This window comes from Macaca mulatta, chromosome 4 (genome assembly GCF_049350105.2).
Source record: "Macaca mulatta isolate MMU2019108-1 chromosome 4, T2T-MMU8v2.0, whole genome shotgun sequence".
In the NCBI taxonomy this organism is placed as follows: Eukaryota; Metazoa; Chordata; class Mammalia; order Primates; family Cercopithecidae; genus Macaca; species Macaca mulatta.
The window spans coordinates 98,262,835-98,281,505 of NC_133409.1; the positions used below are offsets into that span (position 1 = coordinate 98,262,835).

The following is an 18,671-nucleotide window of genomic DNA, read 5'->3' on the forward strand; positions in this document are numbered from 1 at the left end:
AGTATTTAAAATGTTTAAGGGAACTTATTTGTCCTCCCAGAGTCTCTCAAAAATTCTAAAAGTTCTCCTAGGGAAATAAAGTGAGAAAAGAGGTAAGTGACAAGATTTTGTAGATATGGTGGTTATCTACGAAAACCACCAGTGTTACATTTTAAAAAGAATTATTGTATGTAAATCTTTAGCTTTCTTTTTTGTGTGTCATAGAGACAGGGTCCCTCTGTGTTGCCCAGGCTGGTCTTGACCTCCTGGCCTCTAGTGACCCTCCCACCTCGACCTCCCAAAGTGCCATGGTTACAGGTGTTAAGCCACCCCACTTCACCAATATCTAACAGTTCTTAAATTAATGCATCATTGTAAAATTGAATTTTAAGGCTACACTCCACTCCGTCAGTCTTTTTATTGCCAGTTAATTGCCACCTAAATATTTCATTTTTATTTAATCTTGCTTTGGATTTTGATTAGTAAACTTCTAGGGATGTAGTTTCACATTGATACCCTGTTAACTTGGGAGCTATGGAGGTGTAGTGAGGAGGTGTAGTGAGGAGGTGTATGGAGGTGTAGTGAGGAGGTGTAGTGAGGTGTAGTGAGGAGGTGTAGTGAGGTGTAGTATGGAGGTGTAGTGAGGAGGTGTAGTGAGGTGTAGTGAGGAGGTGTATGGAGGTGTAGTGAGGTGGTGTATGGAGGTGTAGTGAGGTGTAGTGAGGTGTAGTGAGGAGGTGTAGTGAGGTGTAGTGAGGAGGTGTAGTGAGGTGTAGTGAGGAGGTGTATGGAGGTGTAGTGAGGTGTAGTGAGGAGGTGTATGGAGGTGTAGTGAGGTGTAGTGAGGAGGTGTAGTGAGGTGTAGTGAGGAGGTGTAGTGAGGTGTAGTGAGGAGGTGTATGGAGGTGTAGTGAGGAGGTGTATGGAGGTGTAGTGAGGTGTAGTGAGGAGGTGTAGTGAGGTGTAGTGAGGAGGTGTAGTGAGGAGTGGAAACCCCCAGGTAGGGATTTTCTGGAGGGGCCAGATGGTAATTATTTTGAGTTAGAAATCTTTCTGAAATGAATCATACTGGCCTAAAAGATATGCCAGATATAATTTTACTCATTCGTGTGATTGTGGTTCAAGATAATTGCACTGTGGTATGGTGGTTCTTATTTATTGAGGACCTGTCATGTACCAGTCACTTCACATGGTCTCTCCCTCACCCCACCCACCCTCCAGCCCCAAGATTCAGAATGCTATAGTATTCTTAGGTTTTATTGAGCTTAAAATAATTGGCCATGGCCATTTAATGTATGATGACTTTTTTAGTTCCCATCTGCTTTGTCATTTTGTTGACCTACTGTCACTTCAGACTGTTGTGTGCTTGAATATACATAATCCCCCACGCCCCTTCTTATTTATGGGCTTGGAAAAGGCATAAAGGCATTAAAGGCAGTTGGAAAAGCCTGTTAGTGTAATAGTTCTATGTGATGAATAAATGAGCTTTAAGTTTGGAACTCAAGAATCTGAGTAAAATAGGTGTTTGGGTTCACAGACTACTTGACCATTATTTTGATTGAAAAACTTTATTTTTGCTAGTCAGTGCTCAGCAAGAATATTGTTGAGCAGCTGAATTCCAGTTGGTGTGTATGTGCTAAGTGAATGTCCTCATTTATGCTGAAATGAGTTCCTACCAGAATGTCAGTTTTCTGGATATTATTTGAAAGGAATATTTTGGGTAGATTGGTCTACTAAATAATGTTGGAAAGCCAACCTCTTTTTTAATGTGAAAGTTTTTATCTTGCCAAATTTTAACTTTTTTTATTTTAGAACAAATTCTGTACAACATAAAACAAGAGTATAAACGAATGCAGAAGAGAAGACATTTAGAAACGAGTTTCCAACAGACAGATCCGTGTTGTACTTCTGATGCACAGCCACATGCATTTCTCCTCAGTGGACCAGCTTCACCAGGTAATAACATTTCTTTTCATTTATAAAGTTTATTATTTAGAGTGGGAAAAGTTTAATCCAAGTTGTCTTTAGTCATTTAAGCTACTATATCTCCTCTGAGTTTTAAAAAAACATTTATACAAGTAATGCATGACATCTTAAAAATATGGTACAAAATAAGGAATTATCACCTGGATTCCCACTAACCAGGGACAACCACCTGTATAATAATATCCCCAAAGTGGACATCCTGTAAGTACTATGATTTGTAGCCTTTATTAAAAAAATTAACAATAGGCCAGGCACGGTGGCTCATGCCTGTAATCCCAGCACTTGGGGAGGCCAAGCGAGGTAGACAGGTCACTGGAGGTCAGGAGTTGAGACCAGCCTGGCCAACATGGTGAAACCTTGTCTCTACTGGAAATAGAAAAATTAGCCAGGCATGGTGGCATGTGCCTGTAGTCCCAGCCCCTTGGGAGGCTGAGGCATGAGAATCACTTGAACCTGGGAGGCGGAGGTTGCAGTGAGCTGAGATCGTGCCACTGCACTCCAGCTTGGGCGACACAGTGAGACTTTGTCTCAAAAAAAAAAAAAAAAAAAAATTAACAGAATACTATATGCTCCTTTGTTAGGTATAGATGTACCTTGTCATGACCGAATGCTTATTGATAATTCAACTTAGATGTTTTGCTGGTATAGTATTTTAAGAAATATCCCTGTATACGTACCCTCCCTTACACACTTGTCTTATTGGGATAGATTTCTAAAGGTGGATTATTTTATTACTTTTTTTGATCCTGTATCTGTTTTTACCTACCTTTTGTTGGGGGGAGTGTTTGCAAATAACCTTCCTTTTTAAAAAAAAAAAAAAGGAATAAGGGCTACTTGAAGCAAAGAGAAAGTTGAAGGTTTTGCTGAAAGAGAGCCATCAATAGTGGCTCTTACCTTTAGTAAAGTTCTCAGCAAAATAGCTTTTCTTGTGACAACAGTTGCCTTTGTTCAATGCTTTCTCTCCTCCCTCTAGCAAGGGTGGGAAAACCTGGCAGAATAAAAAAATTTCGACCAGGCGCAGTGGCTCATGCCTGTAATCCCAGCACTTTGGGAGGCCGAGGCGGGCGGATCGTGAAGTCAGGAGATCGAGAACATCCTGGCTAACACAGTGAAACTCCATCACTCTAAAAAGACAAAAAATTAGCTGGGTGTGGTGGCAGGTGCCTGTAGTCCCGGCTACTGAGGTAGGAGAATGGCATGAACCTGGGAGGCAGAGCTTGCAGTGAGCAGGGATCACACCATTGCACTCCAGCCTGGGCGACAGAGCAAGACTCCGTCTCAAAAAAAAAAGAAAAAAAAAAAAATCAAAGACCATAATATAGTCAAATAAAATTAGATTAGGAAACATGAAATTGTTCAAAACTAAATACTGCCATGCCCATTGTGGGGGGCCAGTTATTAGTGGTTGAAACATAGTAAGAGGTGAGGGTTGGGTACTAGACTGTATTAGCAGGAAACCAAGATCATTATTTCCTTACTCACTTAGAAGATCAGTTAACTGGCTCTTAAGTAACAAAGCTGGGAATGTGAAAATAAATTAAGATAGCCTTGGGTAATTATGAATAAAGCTGGTGTGCTTTGTTATTGTGATATGCGCAGTTCTAATAAGCATAGTTAACTAGCTCCTGCCATGCCGGTTATAAGCAGCATTAAGTTAAGAGAGTAATATTGGTGGTACCAGGGCAAATTCACAGAGTGAGATGAAGAAACAATAGATAACAAATGAGTGGTGCACTTGAATGTGAATAAAATACTTTTAGCAGTATTACAATAGATGTTATTACTACAAAATATTTTCTCTTTTATAAAAAAATACTAATAGGTATAAAAATGCTGAAGGAATATTCTTGCCAATTTACTAATGATATTGACAGACACTGATGTTGCAGCTGCTTTGGGATTCTTAGTGTGATGACAGTGTAGTTCTATGATACTATAGAGTTTTGAGCATAGCATTATCAGCTCAGTACTTGAGCTTATTTTTCCATGCGAATTATTGTTAACTGAATGGTAGTAGTCAATGTGTTCAAACACCTTTAGAATCATTTATGCTTCTCCAGCAAAGTAGATTCCAGAATGTCTTTTTTATTTTGTTTCATTTTGTTTTTGAGACACGGTCTCACTCCGTTGCCCAGGCTGGAGTGCAGTGGTGAGATCTTGGCTCACTGCAGCCTCTACCTCAGCCTACCCTGTAGCTAGGAACAGGCACATGCCACCACTCCCAGCCAATCTTTGTATTTTTACTAGAGACATGGTTTGCCATGTTGTGCAGGCTGGCCTTGAGCTCAAGGGTTCCACCTGCTTCAACCTCCCAAAAAGTGCTGGGATTACAGGTATGAGCCACCATACCCAGCTAGATTCCAGAATGTTTTTTAATCTTTTTTAAAAAGGGTTCATGCTGTACCTTCTTTTTTTAAACAAAGGTTTTATTGTGCCAACATGAAATTTCTTTTTTTTTTTTGAGATGGAGTTTCTCTCTTGTTGCCTAGGCTGGAGTGCAGTGGCATGATCTTGGCTCACCGTAACCTCCGCCTCCTGGGTTCAAGTGATTCTCCTGCCTCAGCCTCCCGAGTAGCTGGGATTACAGGCATCCGCCACCATGCCCAGCTAATTTTGTATTTTTAGTAGAGACGAAGTTTCTACACGTTGGTCAGGCTGGTCTTGAACTTCTGACCTCAGGTGATCCGCCCGCCTCGGCCTCCCAAAGTGCTGGTATTACAGGCGTGAGCCACCATGCCCGGCCTATTTTCTTTTTTAATAAAGGAAAACCCCTTTCTAAAGGTGTGAAATGATGGTAGAATAATTTACCGGTTCATTGTGTGTGGGCTGTTAAGATATTAATGGTATGGCTTTGAAGATTGTGTCTTTTTACTGGCATAATGATTTGTTATTCTGGGACTAAATAAATTAAGTTTAGACCTGAGGTGTTCTTTATTCCTGGTGTAGGAAAGTTTAGGCACTAAAATACTTCATGGTATGGTATTTTCCAGAAAGGAGATGAGAGGTTTTGTAATGGGACCCATCATTGTAATGTTTGTTTTTTGTCTTTTTTAAATTTAATTTTTAATTTTTTGTTTTTGTTTTTTTGAGATGGAGTTTTGCTCTTTTTGCCCAGGCTGGAGTGCAGTGGCACGATCTCGGCTCACTGCAACGTCTGCCTCCTGGGTTCAAGCAATTCTCCTGCCTCAGCCTCCCGAGTAGCTGGGATTACAGGTGCCTGCCATCATGCCTGGCTAATTTTTTTTGTATTTGTAGTAGAGACAGGGTTTCACCATGTTGGCCAGGCTGGTTTCAAACTCCTGACCTCAGGTGATCTGCCTGCCTCGGCCTCCCAAAGTGTTGGGATTACAGGCATGAGCACCACGCCCAGCCTTTCTTATGTCTTAAAGTTTTTTCTACTCATCTTTAGACTTTTTTTTTATCTTGATTACATCTTGCCACGTTTTTCCAGCGTCACCAGCTGATGGAATTATTATTTTGGTTGTTTTAAGACTTGTGAAATGCTGTGCTTAAAATCTGATTTTAAAATGCTTTTATATCAAGATTGAAGAGATCCAAATGAAACCTCTTCATTTAGAAATTGCTTTCTATCATGGCTCTAAACCAGGTACTATTTTTTGTCCTCATTGTACATAGGGACTTCATCTGCAGCATCCTCACCATTAAAAAAAGAACAGCCCTTATTTACTCTACGGCAGGTTGGGATGATCTGTGAACGTTTGTTGAAAGAACGTGAAGAGAAAGTTCGAGAAGAATATGAAGAAATATTGAACACAAAACTTGCAGGTATGAGGTGTGTTTATTAGAGTTTCTGAGGAACTCAGTTGTACAAAATGCATTATTTTCCATGTGTGCTTTAATTTCACTTTCTATACACTACTGCAGTATATTCTCTGAGAACGAGAAAATTTCCGTTCAGGAAGGGAAATTAACCTTATGGCTCATGGCCCGCCTTGGTAACCTCAGGAAAAGAGTATTGGCTAGCCGTGTAGATAAGCAGTAGTATTGGTATGTACCCTGTACTAAAAAAGGATGTTAGTTGTTTAACTCAATTTGGTTGTGGATTTTTTGACTTTATATTTTTCATAACTTTGCCATCAATCTAGACATTTAAAATATCTAATTGGCTGTCACTGTGTAAGTCATTTGAGTGTCAAACTGCAGTCCTGTTTCAATTATCAGAAGAAATCAGTAAAATTTGATAATTTAAGTACAGTAAATAAAATTTATTATGTACGATAACATAAATAGAATGTTTAGCCACAGATTTACTGTTTATATAGATATGTAAGCTTTTTGATTCTTAAAGAATTAATGTAGAGGTGTTAATGTAGAGAAGAGAAATTGCTTAGATATATAACAACTTTTTCTGTGATAACTTGATCAGGTTTTAGGTAGTTTTTTGTTGTTAGCTTTTGTTATCCTATTCTCATTGCAGTCAGTTGCCATTCATAGCCCACATACAATAACTTTCCGAGTAGAAGGGTAAAAAGCTATTGAAAGCCCTTTGTGTTTTTTTTTTTTTTTTTTTTTTTTGAGACATAGTCTCACTCTCACCCAGGCTGGAGTGCAGTGGCAGTGTAGGCTCCGCCTTCCAGGTTCACACCATTCTCCTGCCTCAGCCTCTCGTGTAGCTGGGACTACAGGCACCTGCCACCACACCTGGCAAATTTTTTTGTATTTTTAATAGAGATAGGGTTTCACCGTGTTAGCCAGGATGGTCTCGATCTCCTGACCTCATGATCTGCCCGCCTCGGCCTCCCAAAGTGCTGGGATTACAGGCATGAGCCACCGCGCCTGGCCAATTTTTTTTTTTTTTTTAAAGATGGAGTCTCGCTCTGTCACCCAGGCTGGAGTGCAATGGCACGATCTCGGCTCATTGCAACCTCTGCCTCCCAGGCTCAAGCGATTCTCCTGCCTTAGCCTCCCGAGTAGCTGGGACTACAGGTGTGTGCCGCCATGCCCAGCTAATTTTTTTTTTTTTTGTATTAGTAGAGACGGGGTTTCACCATGTTAGCCAGGATGGTCTCAATCTCTTGACCTTATGATCCGCCCGCCTCGGCCTCCCAAAGTGCTGGGATTACAGGCGTGAGCCACTGCACCCGGCCTTGTTTTTAATTGTTATGAAATAATAAATCTCACCTAGTCTTTATGTCAGGTCATGTGATTGGACTAAAACCTAGGTTTCTTGACTGATAAGCTCCATGCTGTTTTTATTTGATACAGTATTAGTACTACCGAGGTTATGTAAGTGATTGTCAACTTAGAATTGTTTTACTATACATTTTTTATTTTCAGTTTATCTGGCTGTTAATATTAAGGCATTTTACAAATCATGTAATTGACATGTACCTTGATTTATAGAACAATATGATGCGTTTGTGAAGTTTACGCATGATCAAATAATGCGACGATATGGAGAACAGCCTGCTAGTTGTAAGTATTTCACCTTTGAAGTTATAAACTCAAGCCTATCTTTTAAGGAGAAGACATTGTAATTATTTTCATACTCAAAAAGAGAATTTAACAAAATTACTGAGACTGTATGGAGGAAATAGGCAGTATAACTTTGCAAGACTTTTGGTTAAATACCTAGGGGCAATACTGGGAATCAAGGTCTAGTATTTGTTTGGATTTTGACCCGTATTTTGCACTAATTTTCCTTTTCTCACCCTTTAGATGTTTCATGAATCACGTATCCTGCATTTGTGGGCTGCCTTGTTCCTTGTTGAGTTGTTGCAAGAGGTCCCAATTATGACATGCAGCAATGCCAATACCCCTTCTGTGAATACAGGTTATTTCAAGCTTTCGTCAGTGGCAACCACTCTTAGGCAGCAGCAACTGGTTTTGGAAATTTCCCTGATGTCAGTACCACCTGGATGTGGACCTTTGCTACCTGTATTAATACCAGTGGCCTCATTTTGCTGTATCATTACAATTTGGCTTCTTATATTAATGTTTGAAAAGGATTAAAGCTGGTATTCTAGAACATGCCCTTCACTGGTTGTGTAAATAAATCTGTAGAATGACACTTCAGATGAAGTTAGTGTGATTTTAATTGTGCACTACAACCAAGCTGTAACCAGTTACTAATTTTAGAATGTAATCCCAGGACAATATTAAGCAAATAGCCTGCACTGCTTCCTGTGAAATAGTGAAGGAGGAGGGCATTTCTGTATTCCAGGACTTCTTGGGGTTTCAGAATGGGTTTATATGATTTTTTTTTTTTTTTGGTAGTTTTATTTATTCTATCAGTCTTTTTAACAAATGTTTATTGCTGCATTTTTTTTTCCAGTGTATCATTGTTTTATTGCCCTTGTAGTACTGGAATTTAGTTGGAAGAATAAAACATTTACTTCTATTCTGCTTGTTTCTTAATGTACAGATGGGGGTAGTATTTGAATAAAGGCGGTGTTTTAAAACGTAAGCATTTTCCAGGAATCAATGAAGTTAATTTTCTAAGATTTTAGTGCTATTTCAAAAAACTGAGTTCTGATTCTAAATTCCTTCTGTAACTTACTGCCTGATAGAATGTTACAGGTATCTTAACTGCTATAGAATTACCTCAGATATCAGTAGAATCCAGTTTTTCCTTTAAGGACTTGATACGCAAAAGCATGATTTCAGCAAAAACCTTTCCATACATGGTTTCCAGACATAGCTTTCTTACAATGAAGTGAGCAAAAAAATGCTTCAGTGAATTCTTTTGTTGAATTCTAATAGCATATTTCCAAAATTTAAGACAATCTTAAATATACATTTATTATTGATCAAGTTAGTAGAAGAAAAAGGATTTTTTTTTTTTTTTTTTGATACGGAGTTTTGCTCTCATCACCCAGACTGGAGTGCAATGGCACAATCTCAGCTCACTGCAACCTCCGCCTCCAAAGTTCAAGCGATTCTCCTGCCTCAGCCTCCTGAGTTGCTGGGACTACAGGAATGCGCCATCACGCCCAGCTAATTTTTTGTATTTTTAGTAGAGATGGGGTTTCACCATTTTGGCGGGGCTGGTCTTGAACTCCTGACCTCAGGTGATCTGCCCATCTTGGCCTCCCAAAGTGCTGAGATTACAGGCGTGAAACACTGTGCCCGGCCGGATCTTTTTATTTTTAGCTTTGGTAATTACATTTCACCAATTCTGTGGTTTCACAAGGTGCCCAGGCAATTTATATGCCAATTAGTGATTGAGAAACATTGGTATAGCACAGGGTGGCAATAAGGTACGTAATTCTATGCCCCCCACCCTTTTTTTTGAGACACAGTCTTGCTCTGTCACCAGGCTGGAGTGCAGTGCTGCCATCTTGCTCACTGCAACCTCCACCTCTTGGGTTCAAGTGATTCTCCTGCCTCAGCCTCCTGAGTAGCTGGGACTACAGGTGTGCACCACCACGCCCTGCTAATTTTTGTATTTTTAGTAGAGACGGGGTTTCACCATGTTGGCCAGGATGGTCTTGATCTCTTGACCTCGTGATCCGCCCGCCTTGGCCTCCCAAAGTGCTGGGATTACAGGCATGAGCCACTGCACCCGGCCAATTCTACCCCCTTTTAATGGTCTAGAACAGAGATTCTCAACCTCAGTACTTAATGGCAGTTTGGGCCAGATCATTCTTTGCTGTGGTGACTGTTCCTGTGTATTATTATATTTAGCCACATCTCTGGCCTCTACCACAACTGTGATAACCAAAGTGTCTATAGACATTGCCAAATGTCCCTGAGGGACAAAACAGTTCCCAGCTAAGAACCACTGGTTAGCAGGACAGCCTGTTGTAGTCCCAGCTACTTGGGAGGCTGAGGCACAAGAATCGCTTGAACCCAGGAGGTAGAGGTTGCAGTGACCTGAGATCATGCCACTGCACTCCAGTCCAGGTGACAAAGTGAGACTTCATCTAAGGAAAAAAAAAAAAAATTTTTTTTTCTTCCACAGCCAAATTTCTGCATTATCACTTACCCAAAAGTCCTAGCTTATGGGCTACTCTGACTTCAGATGGGTCCAGTAGTTGATTAGTCCAAATACCAACCATACATGATTTCAATATTAAGATTATTTTAGCTACCTAGGGATTCCGAATTCCCCAAATCTCTGAAATTGCTTGTAATAAGTATCTACAGAATTGTGTTAATAGTCATCTTAGTAAAAGGCAGTACTGATACAGTACTGTAGTATATGTTTAGTAAATCTTTGATTAACAAGTGCACATAGGTATAATTCTTTGTATTTTTGGAAAAATAGGCAATCTGAGAAAAATAAATATTGGAGGTTTAAACTAGTAAAGCTGTCTTTGGCCTGTGGCAAGAAGTAGAGACGACCCTAAAGAAAATGGTGGAAGATTCTCAGGCTCTACCTGTCCCCAGAGACTGCTTTAGACAATTGGTGGCGGGGGAGAACTTTTGGAATCTGTTTAATATGCTGCCTAGGTGATTCAAGCAGCTAGGGTTGGAAATGACTTGTTTTTGCCCTGTTTGGGTTCTCTTTACTCCCTTCAAACTCTTATAGTAATTGGTATTAAATGAATATTCTACAAAAGCACCCTAATAGTCTGACTCTGTCTACTCAAGGATATATGGCTCCCACAATTCTCTGCTCCTGCATTTGCCCTGGGTAAGGAGCACTAGATGCAAACCCATGTCTCAGGCAAAGATACAGCTCCAGCAGTCCTCTCCTCTCTCTATTGCATCTATTTTCTTTCTCTACTAAATCATTTCCAAAAGCATAATAAGCATGTTATTAAAAAATCTTTTGATCCTATATCGCTTGCTAGTGATTATTTTACTGCTCCACTTTATAAAAGCAAAACTCAAGAATTTTCTAAACTTCCCCCAGTTTATTACCCCCTCCTTTTTTTCACCAACTTGTTTTATTAGGAAAAAATTCAAACAGAAAAGTTGAAAGACTTTCCCACATAAAATACTTCCCTAATTTAACATCAAGTCCTTATTTCACATTTTTCCATGTGTCTCTTTTTTAAATAGCTACCCTCATCCCCCAAATAGGATTCAATTAAGATTCTTACTTTCTGGAAATACTAGGCCTGTTGTCTTCTTGAGTTTTTCTTTGTAGTGTCATTAATTTTAACTTCTAATATCCCTTTGAACTTCCTGTAAACTGAAAGGTCTAAAGTTTTTGTAAGTTTCAGGTTAAACTTGTGCAGGAGTGCAAGGTGATGCTACGGTCTCCATATTGCATCACACAGTTACGGCTTTTCCAGGCTAAGTTTGGACACTTGGTTAGGTCATCTGATAGGTGATTAGACTTTGTCTCCACTCCGTTACTCTTAGTAAAATGCAGCAAAGATTTCCACTTTGTTTAATCAGCAGCCAGCATTTGACCTTGAAGCACTCTTCAGTTGGCTTGCAAAATACTACACTTGCTTGATGTTTCTCCTTTACTGGCTGCTCCTTCTCAGTCTGTCGTTTGCTGCTGGCCCAATCCTGATTTCCCTGAATTTTGCTAAAACATAAGTGTGCCCCCGAGCTCGACCTTGGGCTGCGTGCCTCCTCTCGTAGTACTCATCTTGGTGATCTCATCACATAAGGACATCAGATTATATTAACCTCTCCATGTGACATCTTCAGTTAGGTATCTAGTAGACACCTCGAAATTTATGTCTAAAACTTATTTTTGCCTCTGAAATTTTTCCTCTCAGTCATCCTCAATCACTTAATGGCCACTCCATTCTTTGTTTCAAGGCAGAAACGGTCTTGGACTCCTCACATCCTTCATCTAATCTTAGTTCCACCTAAAATGTTAACATCTCTACTGCCATTACCCTAATCCAAGACACTATCATAGTTTGATTATTTCCGTGGTTTCTTAACCGGTCTTTGTTTTGCCTCATTTTGTCTCCTCTTACCCATCCTATTCTCTCATAGCAACCAGACTGATCCTTTAAAACTCTTAAGTCTTGTTTAGATGGCTTCCTACCTAAGTAAAAGAAACTTCACAAAGGTCTGTGGAGCCCTAAATTACCTGCACTCAACCCCACCTCATTCAATTCCTATTGAATTCCTCCTGCTCACTCTACCTTGTCCACATTGGCCACCTTTGCTCTTCTTCCAGCGTAGCTAGCCGTAGGATTTTTGTTAGTGCTAGTGTCTGCCTAGCATGCTCTTCTCCCACAAAACTTCATGGAAAATTTTTTCCTCACTCGACATTTTGCACAAATGTCATCTCAATGAGGCCCGCTCTGACCACTCTGTTTAAAATTGCAGCCTGAACATCCTGGTGCTCTGCCCTGCATTTGTTTGTTTTACTCCCTCTGCTAAATGCAATGAAGGCAGGATCTTTGCTCACTGGCATACAGTGCCTGGCACATGGCACATGCTTGGTATTTTTTGAATGAATTTCACCCTACTTCAATTCAGGGTTTTCAGATCAGTATTTCTTAAATGAAAGATTTAGTAAAGCAGAATACTTCCTTTGTAAGATATTTTGGTAGAGGTTTCCTGAATTACAGAATGGACACAGAATTGAACTGACATTTCATAGGCTGTCTTGAGGGTTTTGTGCTCCATTAATGATTACCACAAAGGAGCTTCATGTTTTAATTTACTCTTTTGTGTATTCATTGTGAAAATGGGGCAGTTTTCGACTGGGCATGGTGGCTCATGCCTGTAATCCCAGCACTTTGGGAGGCCTAGGTGGGTGGATCGCTCGAGCCCAGGAGTTCAAGACCAGCCTGGCCAACATGGCAAAACCCCATCTCTACTAAAAATACAAAAATTAGCCGGGCGTGGTGGCGCACGCCTGTGGTCCCAGCTACTTGGGAGGCTGAGGCAGGAGAATGGCTTGAACCCAGGAGGTGGAGGTTGCAGTGAGCCCAGATCGTGTCACTGCACTCTAGCTGGGGCGACAGAAAAAGACTCTGTCTCAAAAAAGAAAAAGAAAATAGGGCAGCTGCCATGCTGTTACTTTCTTACATAATCTTTAGTGAGGAAAGTCAAAGTGGTTCAGTGCATGACATGCGTTTAGGTTGGATAAATTCAACTTAGTACCCAGCAAAAGAAAAGTAAGGCACGGCTACTTACTTTACTCAGTGAATCTGTGCCTTAGATATGAATCTGCTGGTCTGTGTGAGGCCAGTTCCTCTGTACCTTATAGTGTAAAAAGCATCTTGCCGTATGAGTGTTGTTCAAAGTAATGGTTTCTAAACACTGACAATTTTATCTGGTGCTCATGTGCAGCATTTGAAACCACACTGTACATAGTGATGGTGTCCTTGTATTGGAAGACCTTCCCTGTTGCCAACTTCCTTACCTTAAATAGATGGAAAATCATTAAAATCACCTATTCTTTCCCTAGATTTGTACTAACTATTGTTTAAAAATGAAACACATGGTTGGAGGCAAGACTAGAAGAAGAATGACTAGAATATTGAGAAAAAATATTGAGCTAATTGCTATGAAGGTAAATCATGGAAATCTCATTGACTTAACGTGAGAAATTTATTCTTTGATCATATTCATTTAGTGGGCTGTGTTCCACACCCTCACTCAAGGACCCCTAGAATGACAGAGGCTCTGTCTTTAATACATGGATTCCAAGGTGTCAAAGCCTCTATTTGTCCAGTTGCTTTCTATGATAATGGTGGTACTTGTGTTTAGTTTGCATATAATAAATTTCGTAACATTCAAGATGACAGTCCTGTGTACATATGTAGAGGTGTTTACATTCTGTTGAATAAGAAATCCTGGCACCTTTTAAATGAAGATGAAAAGATACCTAATCTAACTTAACTACCTATGCTGGTCATTGTCTTTCCCAAAACTCTGCAGGGCTAGGTGCTTTCTGCTCTGACTTGCAGTTGATTATTTATGGTACCTTGGGGTTTCCCCTTATTTTTAACCTTGGCAACATTTTGACTCTTTTTTTTTTTGGAGACATATTCATCTAGCTTTTTTTTTTTTTTCTTTAAGACGGAGTTTCGCATTTTTTGCCCAGGCTGGAGTGCAATGGTGTAATCTCGGCTGACTACAACCTCCACCTTCTGGCTTTAAGCGATTCTCCTGCCTCAGCCTCCCATGTAGCTGGGATTACAGGTGTATACCACCACGCCCAGCTAATTTTGTATTTTTATTTTATTTTTTTGAGATGGAGTCTCGCTCTGTCACCCAGGCTGGAGTGCAGTGGCCGATCTCAGCTCACTGCAACCTCCGCCTCCTGGGTTCGAGCAATTCCCCTGCCTCAACCTCCTGAGTAGCTGGGACTACAGGCACATGCCACCATGCCTGGCTAATTTTTTGTATTTTTTAGTAGAGATGGGGTTTCACCATGTTGGCCAGGATGGTCTTGATTTCCTGCCCTAGTGATCCGCCCGCCTCGGCCTCTCACAGTGCTAGGATTACAGGCATGAGCCACCGTGCCTGGCCTTCTTTTTTTTTTTTTTTTTAAGTTGTAAGACTAAAGGAAATGGAGAGGCAGAGACAGTTTTGGAACCTGTAGTAACCAGGAGAAACAACCTGTAAGATATTCGTGTTACTTATTCTTTTTTTTTTTTTTGAGACGGAGTCTCACTGGTCGCCCAGGCTGGAGTGCAGTGGCGCAATCTCAGCTCAGTGCAAGCTCCGCCTCCCGGGTTCACGCCATTCTCCTGCCTCAGCCTCCAGAGTAGCTGGGACTACAGGCACTGGCCACCACGCCCGGCTAATTTTTTGTATTTTTAGTAGAGACGGGGTTTCACCGTGTTAGCCAGGATGGTCTCCATCTTCTGACCTCGTGATCCGCCCACTTCGGCCTCCCAAAGTGCTGGGATTACAGGTGTGAGCCACCGCGCCTGGCCTCATGTTACTTATTGCCTAGTACACTAAAGTGAGGAATGCCAATGCAAGAAATTGTGAGAGGAGGAATGAGGATTGCTAAAGCAACTGCAAATAACTTATATTCCTGGATAATGGAATTTATTACATTTTTATACTCTGTAAGTTCAAGAAAGATTTACTCACAATTTAGTAATGACTTTGTGGAAAGTACAGTAAAATGTGTGAGCAGTTGTAGTTACGTATTATTTGTTGGATTCTAAAGCACTCCACAGTGTTTTGATATATGCCTGTTTGGGGTTAGCAATGTACTTTTCTTGTTAAACATCACATGGGGATTGCACATTTATCTTCTCACCAAAACAGGCTCCTCTAGTGTATGTAAATATGCCTGGTCACCTTTTTCTCTTAAGCTGAATGTCATAGTTCTGGCTTCACTTATTTGCTTTCTAGCAGCCTCCCCATGTTAGCCTTGCCACATGGTCAGTCTTCTGTTTGGTAGGTTTTATGAATCCTAAAAGTTCTAGTTCAGAAACAGCTCTAATAAACCGAGCACTGGAGGCTTTAGTTAAGGAAACTGGCCGTGCTGTATTTTTGACAAAAAGGGGTTAAAATCTCAATGTTAAAATACTAGTTGGTAAAGTGAAGTTCAAATATAAAGTTCAAATATAAACTTCTAACTATAACTGTTACTGGAAAACATTAATTAGTATCTACTGTCAATAAAACATAAATGGAAAAGTACTTAATGCTTCCTAAATCTAATGTTCTACATAGTATGGAAATTGCTCCCCGTTCCCACTTCTAAATGTACATTAGAAAAATAGAGAATTCACACCAGGTGCAGTGGTTCACACCTGTAATCCCAGCACTTTGGGAGGCTGAGGCAGGCAGATCACCTAAGATCAGGAGTTCGAGACCAGCGTGGCCAACGTGGTGAAATCCTATCTCTCCTAAAAATAAAAAAATTAGCCAGGCATGGTGGCAGGCACCTGTAATCCCAGGTACTTGGGAGGCTGAGGCAGGAGAATCGCTTGAACCCAAGAGGCAGAGGTTGAGGAGAGCTGAGATCGCACCACTGTACTCCAGCTTGGTCAACAATAGCGAAACTCTGTCTCAAAAAAAAAAAAAAGAGAAAAGAAAAGAAAGAATTAGGCCAGGTGAGGTGGCTCACACCTATAATCCCATCACTTTGGGAGGCCAAGGTGGGCGGATCACAAGGTCAGGAGTTTGAGACCAGCCTGGCCAACATGGTGAAATCCTGTCTCTACTAACAACACAAAAATCAGCTGGGCGTGGTGGCAGGTGCCTGTAATCCCAGCTACTTGGGAGGCTGAGGCAGGAGAATCACTTGAACCCAGGAGGTGGACGTAGCAGTGAGCCAAGATCGCACCATTGCACTCCAGCCTAGGCAACTGAGCGAGACTCCATCTCAAAAAAAAAAAAGAAAAGAAAAAAGAGAATTCAATAATGGCAGTTTCATTTTTGGTAAGTTTTAAAATATAATCTTGATATAAATTTGATACCAAAAGTTTTAGGTTTGGTCTCATTTTGGATTACATTCAAAATAAAGATTCAGAAATTTCAGTTATTCTAGCACCATATGGTTAATTTTAACAAGTAATACGGTTGTTTGGAGTATACCTTTATAAATATCTAGTGTAGATCTGGAGAAATTATAAACTTATATTTTATGTGTATTTGGACATTGTAGAAATGGTTTTAAAAGGATACTGGATAATTTCATTCATTTCTTCTGAGGTTGCAGAATTTGCATCCATTTTTTCAGCAGCTGTCACAACTGTTGCAAAAGCCTTTTGAATAGACAAGAGAGAAGAAAATAAAAATGTCTACAGTTGCCAAACATCTTTTACTATACTTCTTTTAATGGCTGTTGATAGCTGGCACATATTCTTCACTGAAATTTAAGATTGTCAAAACTACACTGATGATCTCTTTACACCACTTATATGTTAAAAGATAAAGTAATGGTTCCTGAATAATCTTGTTTCAGAGAACTAAGAGTATGCAGAGAAAAACAAGAAACAAAGCTAGTCAAAGTTAAAAGAAAAAGAAAGCCCTGTTTCCTCTACTAATCTTACCCCAGGAAAATATCTATTTTTCTTGGAAGCAGCCAATTATGGGTAATTTTTAATGGTGACATCTGTAAGGCCTTTAATAGAGTTAAGATCTTTGTAATACTACTCTGAAGACAGAAAGAATTGTTGTTTATTTTAAAGAATAACAACAGTTGTTTATTGCCTTGCCAAGTATTCCTTGTACTTCCTGATTGCTAAATCTGTTGTGTAGGTTTTTTCTTTTATTCAAGAGAAATGCTGGTTAATAATATGCTTTATTTTGTGAAATAACAGAACTGACCTAAATTGTTTAGTTTTTGCTTAATGCTAACTATTGGGTTAGATCACACACTTATTTTGACCTGGCATGAACACAGAATTGGCTTGGTTAAGGAATGCAGGATCAGAGGGCAGGGGATTGGGAGTGGGGGCTGTTGAGCTACCACTTCCTAAGGAACTTTTAAAGTTTGAAGTGATTTATGCTTTCCAAATAAAAGGCAAGGCATTAAACACAAGATGAATTCCAAAGCACTAAAAGTATAAAAATATTCTGAGAAAGTCATCATGGATGGTTAGAAAAATATCCAGCTTGTTCTTTTCCCCCCAACCTACCTCTGACCAGTCTACGAGGTTGATGAGCCTGCTACACTCTAGGTGCAGTTTGTATGCTATGCAGATGTCTGGGGCGATATTCGGAATGCAGCCTTCTTCGCTTTTCAGTGCTTCATTCTAAAACATAACAGTAAACTAAGATGACTAACTTTTAGAAATTATTAGGAACAAAATCAGACATTAATGAAGCTCCCAACCTAAACTGAGTAAATCAGTAAATGGAATCTTGGTTTCCTTTATTTAGTGAGTGAGTCTATTCAGTAGTTAACCAGTTCTTGTTTAGGTTTATGTCTTGGTCACAACCCCTCTAGTTCTTAGTAACTAGAAGAATATTCCCAGGATTAGAAGATAAGCATATTTTTCATTTCAATCCATAAATTACTAATTTCTGAGACCTGAATGCACTTGCTGTAAAAAGTTTATGGAGATCTTTAGGAATACTTAATAAAATGGTACTTCCAACAATTAGCTGAATTCTAACAATTACTATACTGTATTAGTAAATACTAATAATACCACTTACCAGGGGTATAGGGTATAAATTATTTTTTAAAGAAAAGACTATGTTGTCAACACTGCAGATCTTAAGCTCTATAGAAACCATCAGTGTTTTGAAATCCATGGCTTTTACTGAGAAACACAAAGTCTTACATACATACCCTGCTTTGATATTGTAATATCAGGGGTATATTATATCCCACCCAACAACAACTGAAATCGTACGAGTTCTCTTCTGTGACTCACTAGCCAAGAAGACAGATTTTGTAAGTTTTAATTTGTGGCTTATATATTAAAAATAACTGATTTTTTGGTTAAGTATGAAATTATTCAATGGTTTTCACCATCACTGAAAACCATTGACTTATATCGTCCTACTCAATACTCTTGTAATACTCTGCATGTTTGTGTGCCATTTTGCAATGAGAAGCCAATACACTGGAATGCTCTTCATAGGTTTTATGGAGTTGCTTCTTAAGTATTTACTGTGGCAAGATTTCTGCGTACTTAACTTAAAACTCTTTCATGTATATATAGCTTATTGAATGTTTAAAGTGATCATTTTGCCTAGTCATAAGAAAGCTAGTTTCTAAAACTGTGAGCTGTCTTGAGCTATTGTTTAAAGAGCTTCCAGGAGTTGATAACTGTGTCTGGACTTTAGCGAGGGCACTGCTGAAGTGTGTTGCCCCAGGAGTTTTAGTGGCAGACTGCTGGTTATCCTCTACACTCAGCTCTGCAGATGCTCTCAGAATAGATCTTTCTTTG

General features: G+C 39.8%; 2 protein-coding genes across 11 annotated transcripts in view; one reads left to right on the forward strand and one right to left on the reverse strand.

Moving 5' to 3' along the window:
* AKIRIN2 (akirin 2) overlaps window positions 1–8,326 on the forward strand; it is a 29,146-nt gene extending 20,820 nt beyond the window's left edge. The window contains exons 2-5 of the mRNA XM_015136918.3: window positions 1,792–1,935; window positions 5,602–5,751; window positions 7,330–7,401; window positions 7,645–8,326. Of these exons, the coding sequence (XP_014992404.1) occupies window positions 1,792–1,935; window positions 5,602–5,751; window positions 7,330–7,401; window positions 7,645–7,655 (377 nt within the window). The 3' untranslated portion in view covers window positions 7,656–8,326. The remainder of the gene's footprint in view (window positions 1–1,791; window positions 1,936–5,601; window positions 5,752–7,329; window positions 7,402–7,644) is intronic.
* A 6,511-nt stretch (window positions 8,327–14,837) lies between these two features.
* The window catches only part of ORC3 (origin recognition complex subunit 3), a 72,294-nt gene continuing 68,460 nt past the window's right edge, over window positions 14,838–18,671 (reverse strand). For 6 of the 10 annotated variants that reach the window (XR_013416301.1, XM_077999682.1, XM_028847368.2 and 3 more), the window contains 3 exons: window positions 17,409–17,525; window positions 16,453–16,532; window positions 14,838–15,273 (listed from right to left, as the gene is read on the reverse strand). Coding sequence is in view for 9 of the 10 variants with exons in the window: in XM_077999682.1 (XP_077855808.1) it covers window positions 15,168–15,273; window positions 16,453–16,532; window positions 17,409–17,525 (303 nt within the window). In the remaining variant the exon portion in view is untranslated. Of the gene's footprint in view, window positions 15,281–16,452; window positions 16,533–17,408; window positions 17,526–18,671 lie in introns of all 10 variants that reach the window. The other 4 variants (XM_077999681.1, XM_077999680.1, XM_077999679.1 and 1 more) reach the window with 1 other exon arrangement.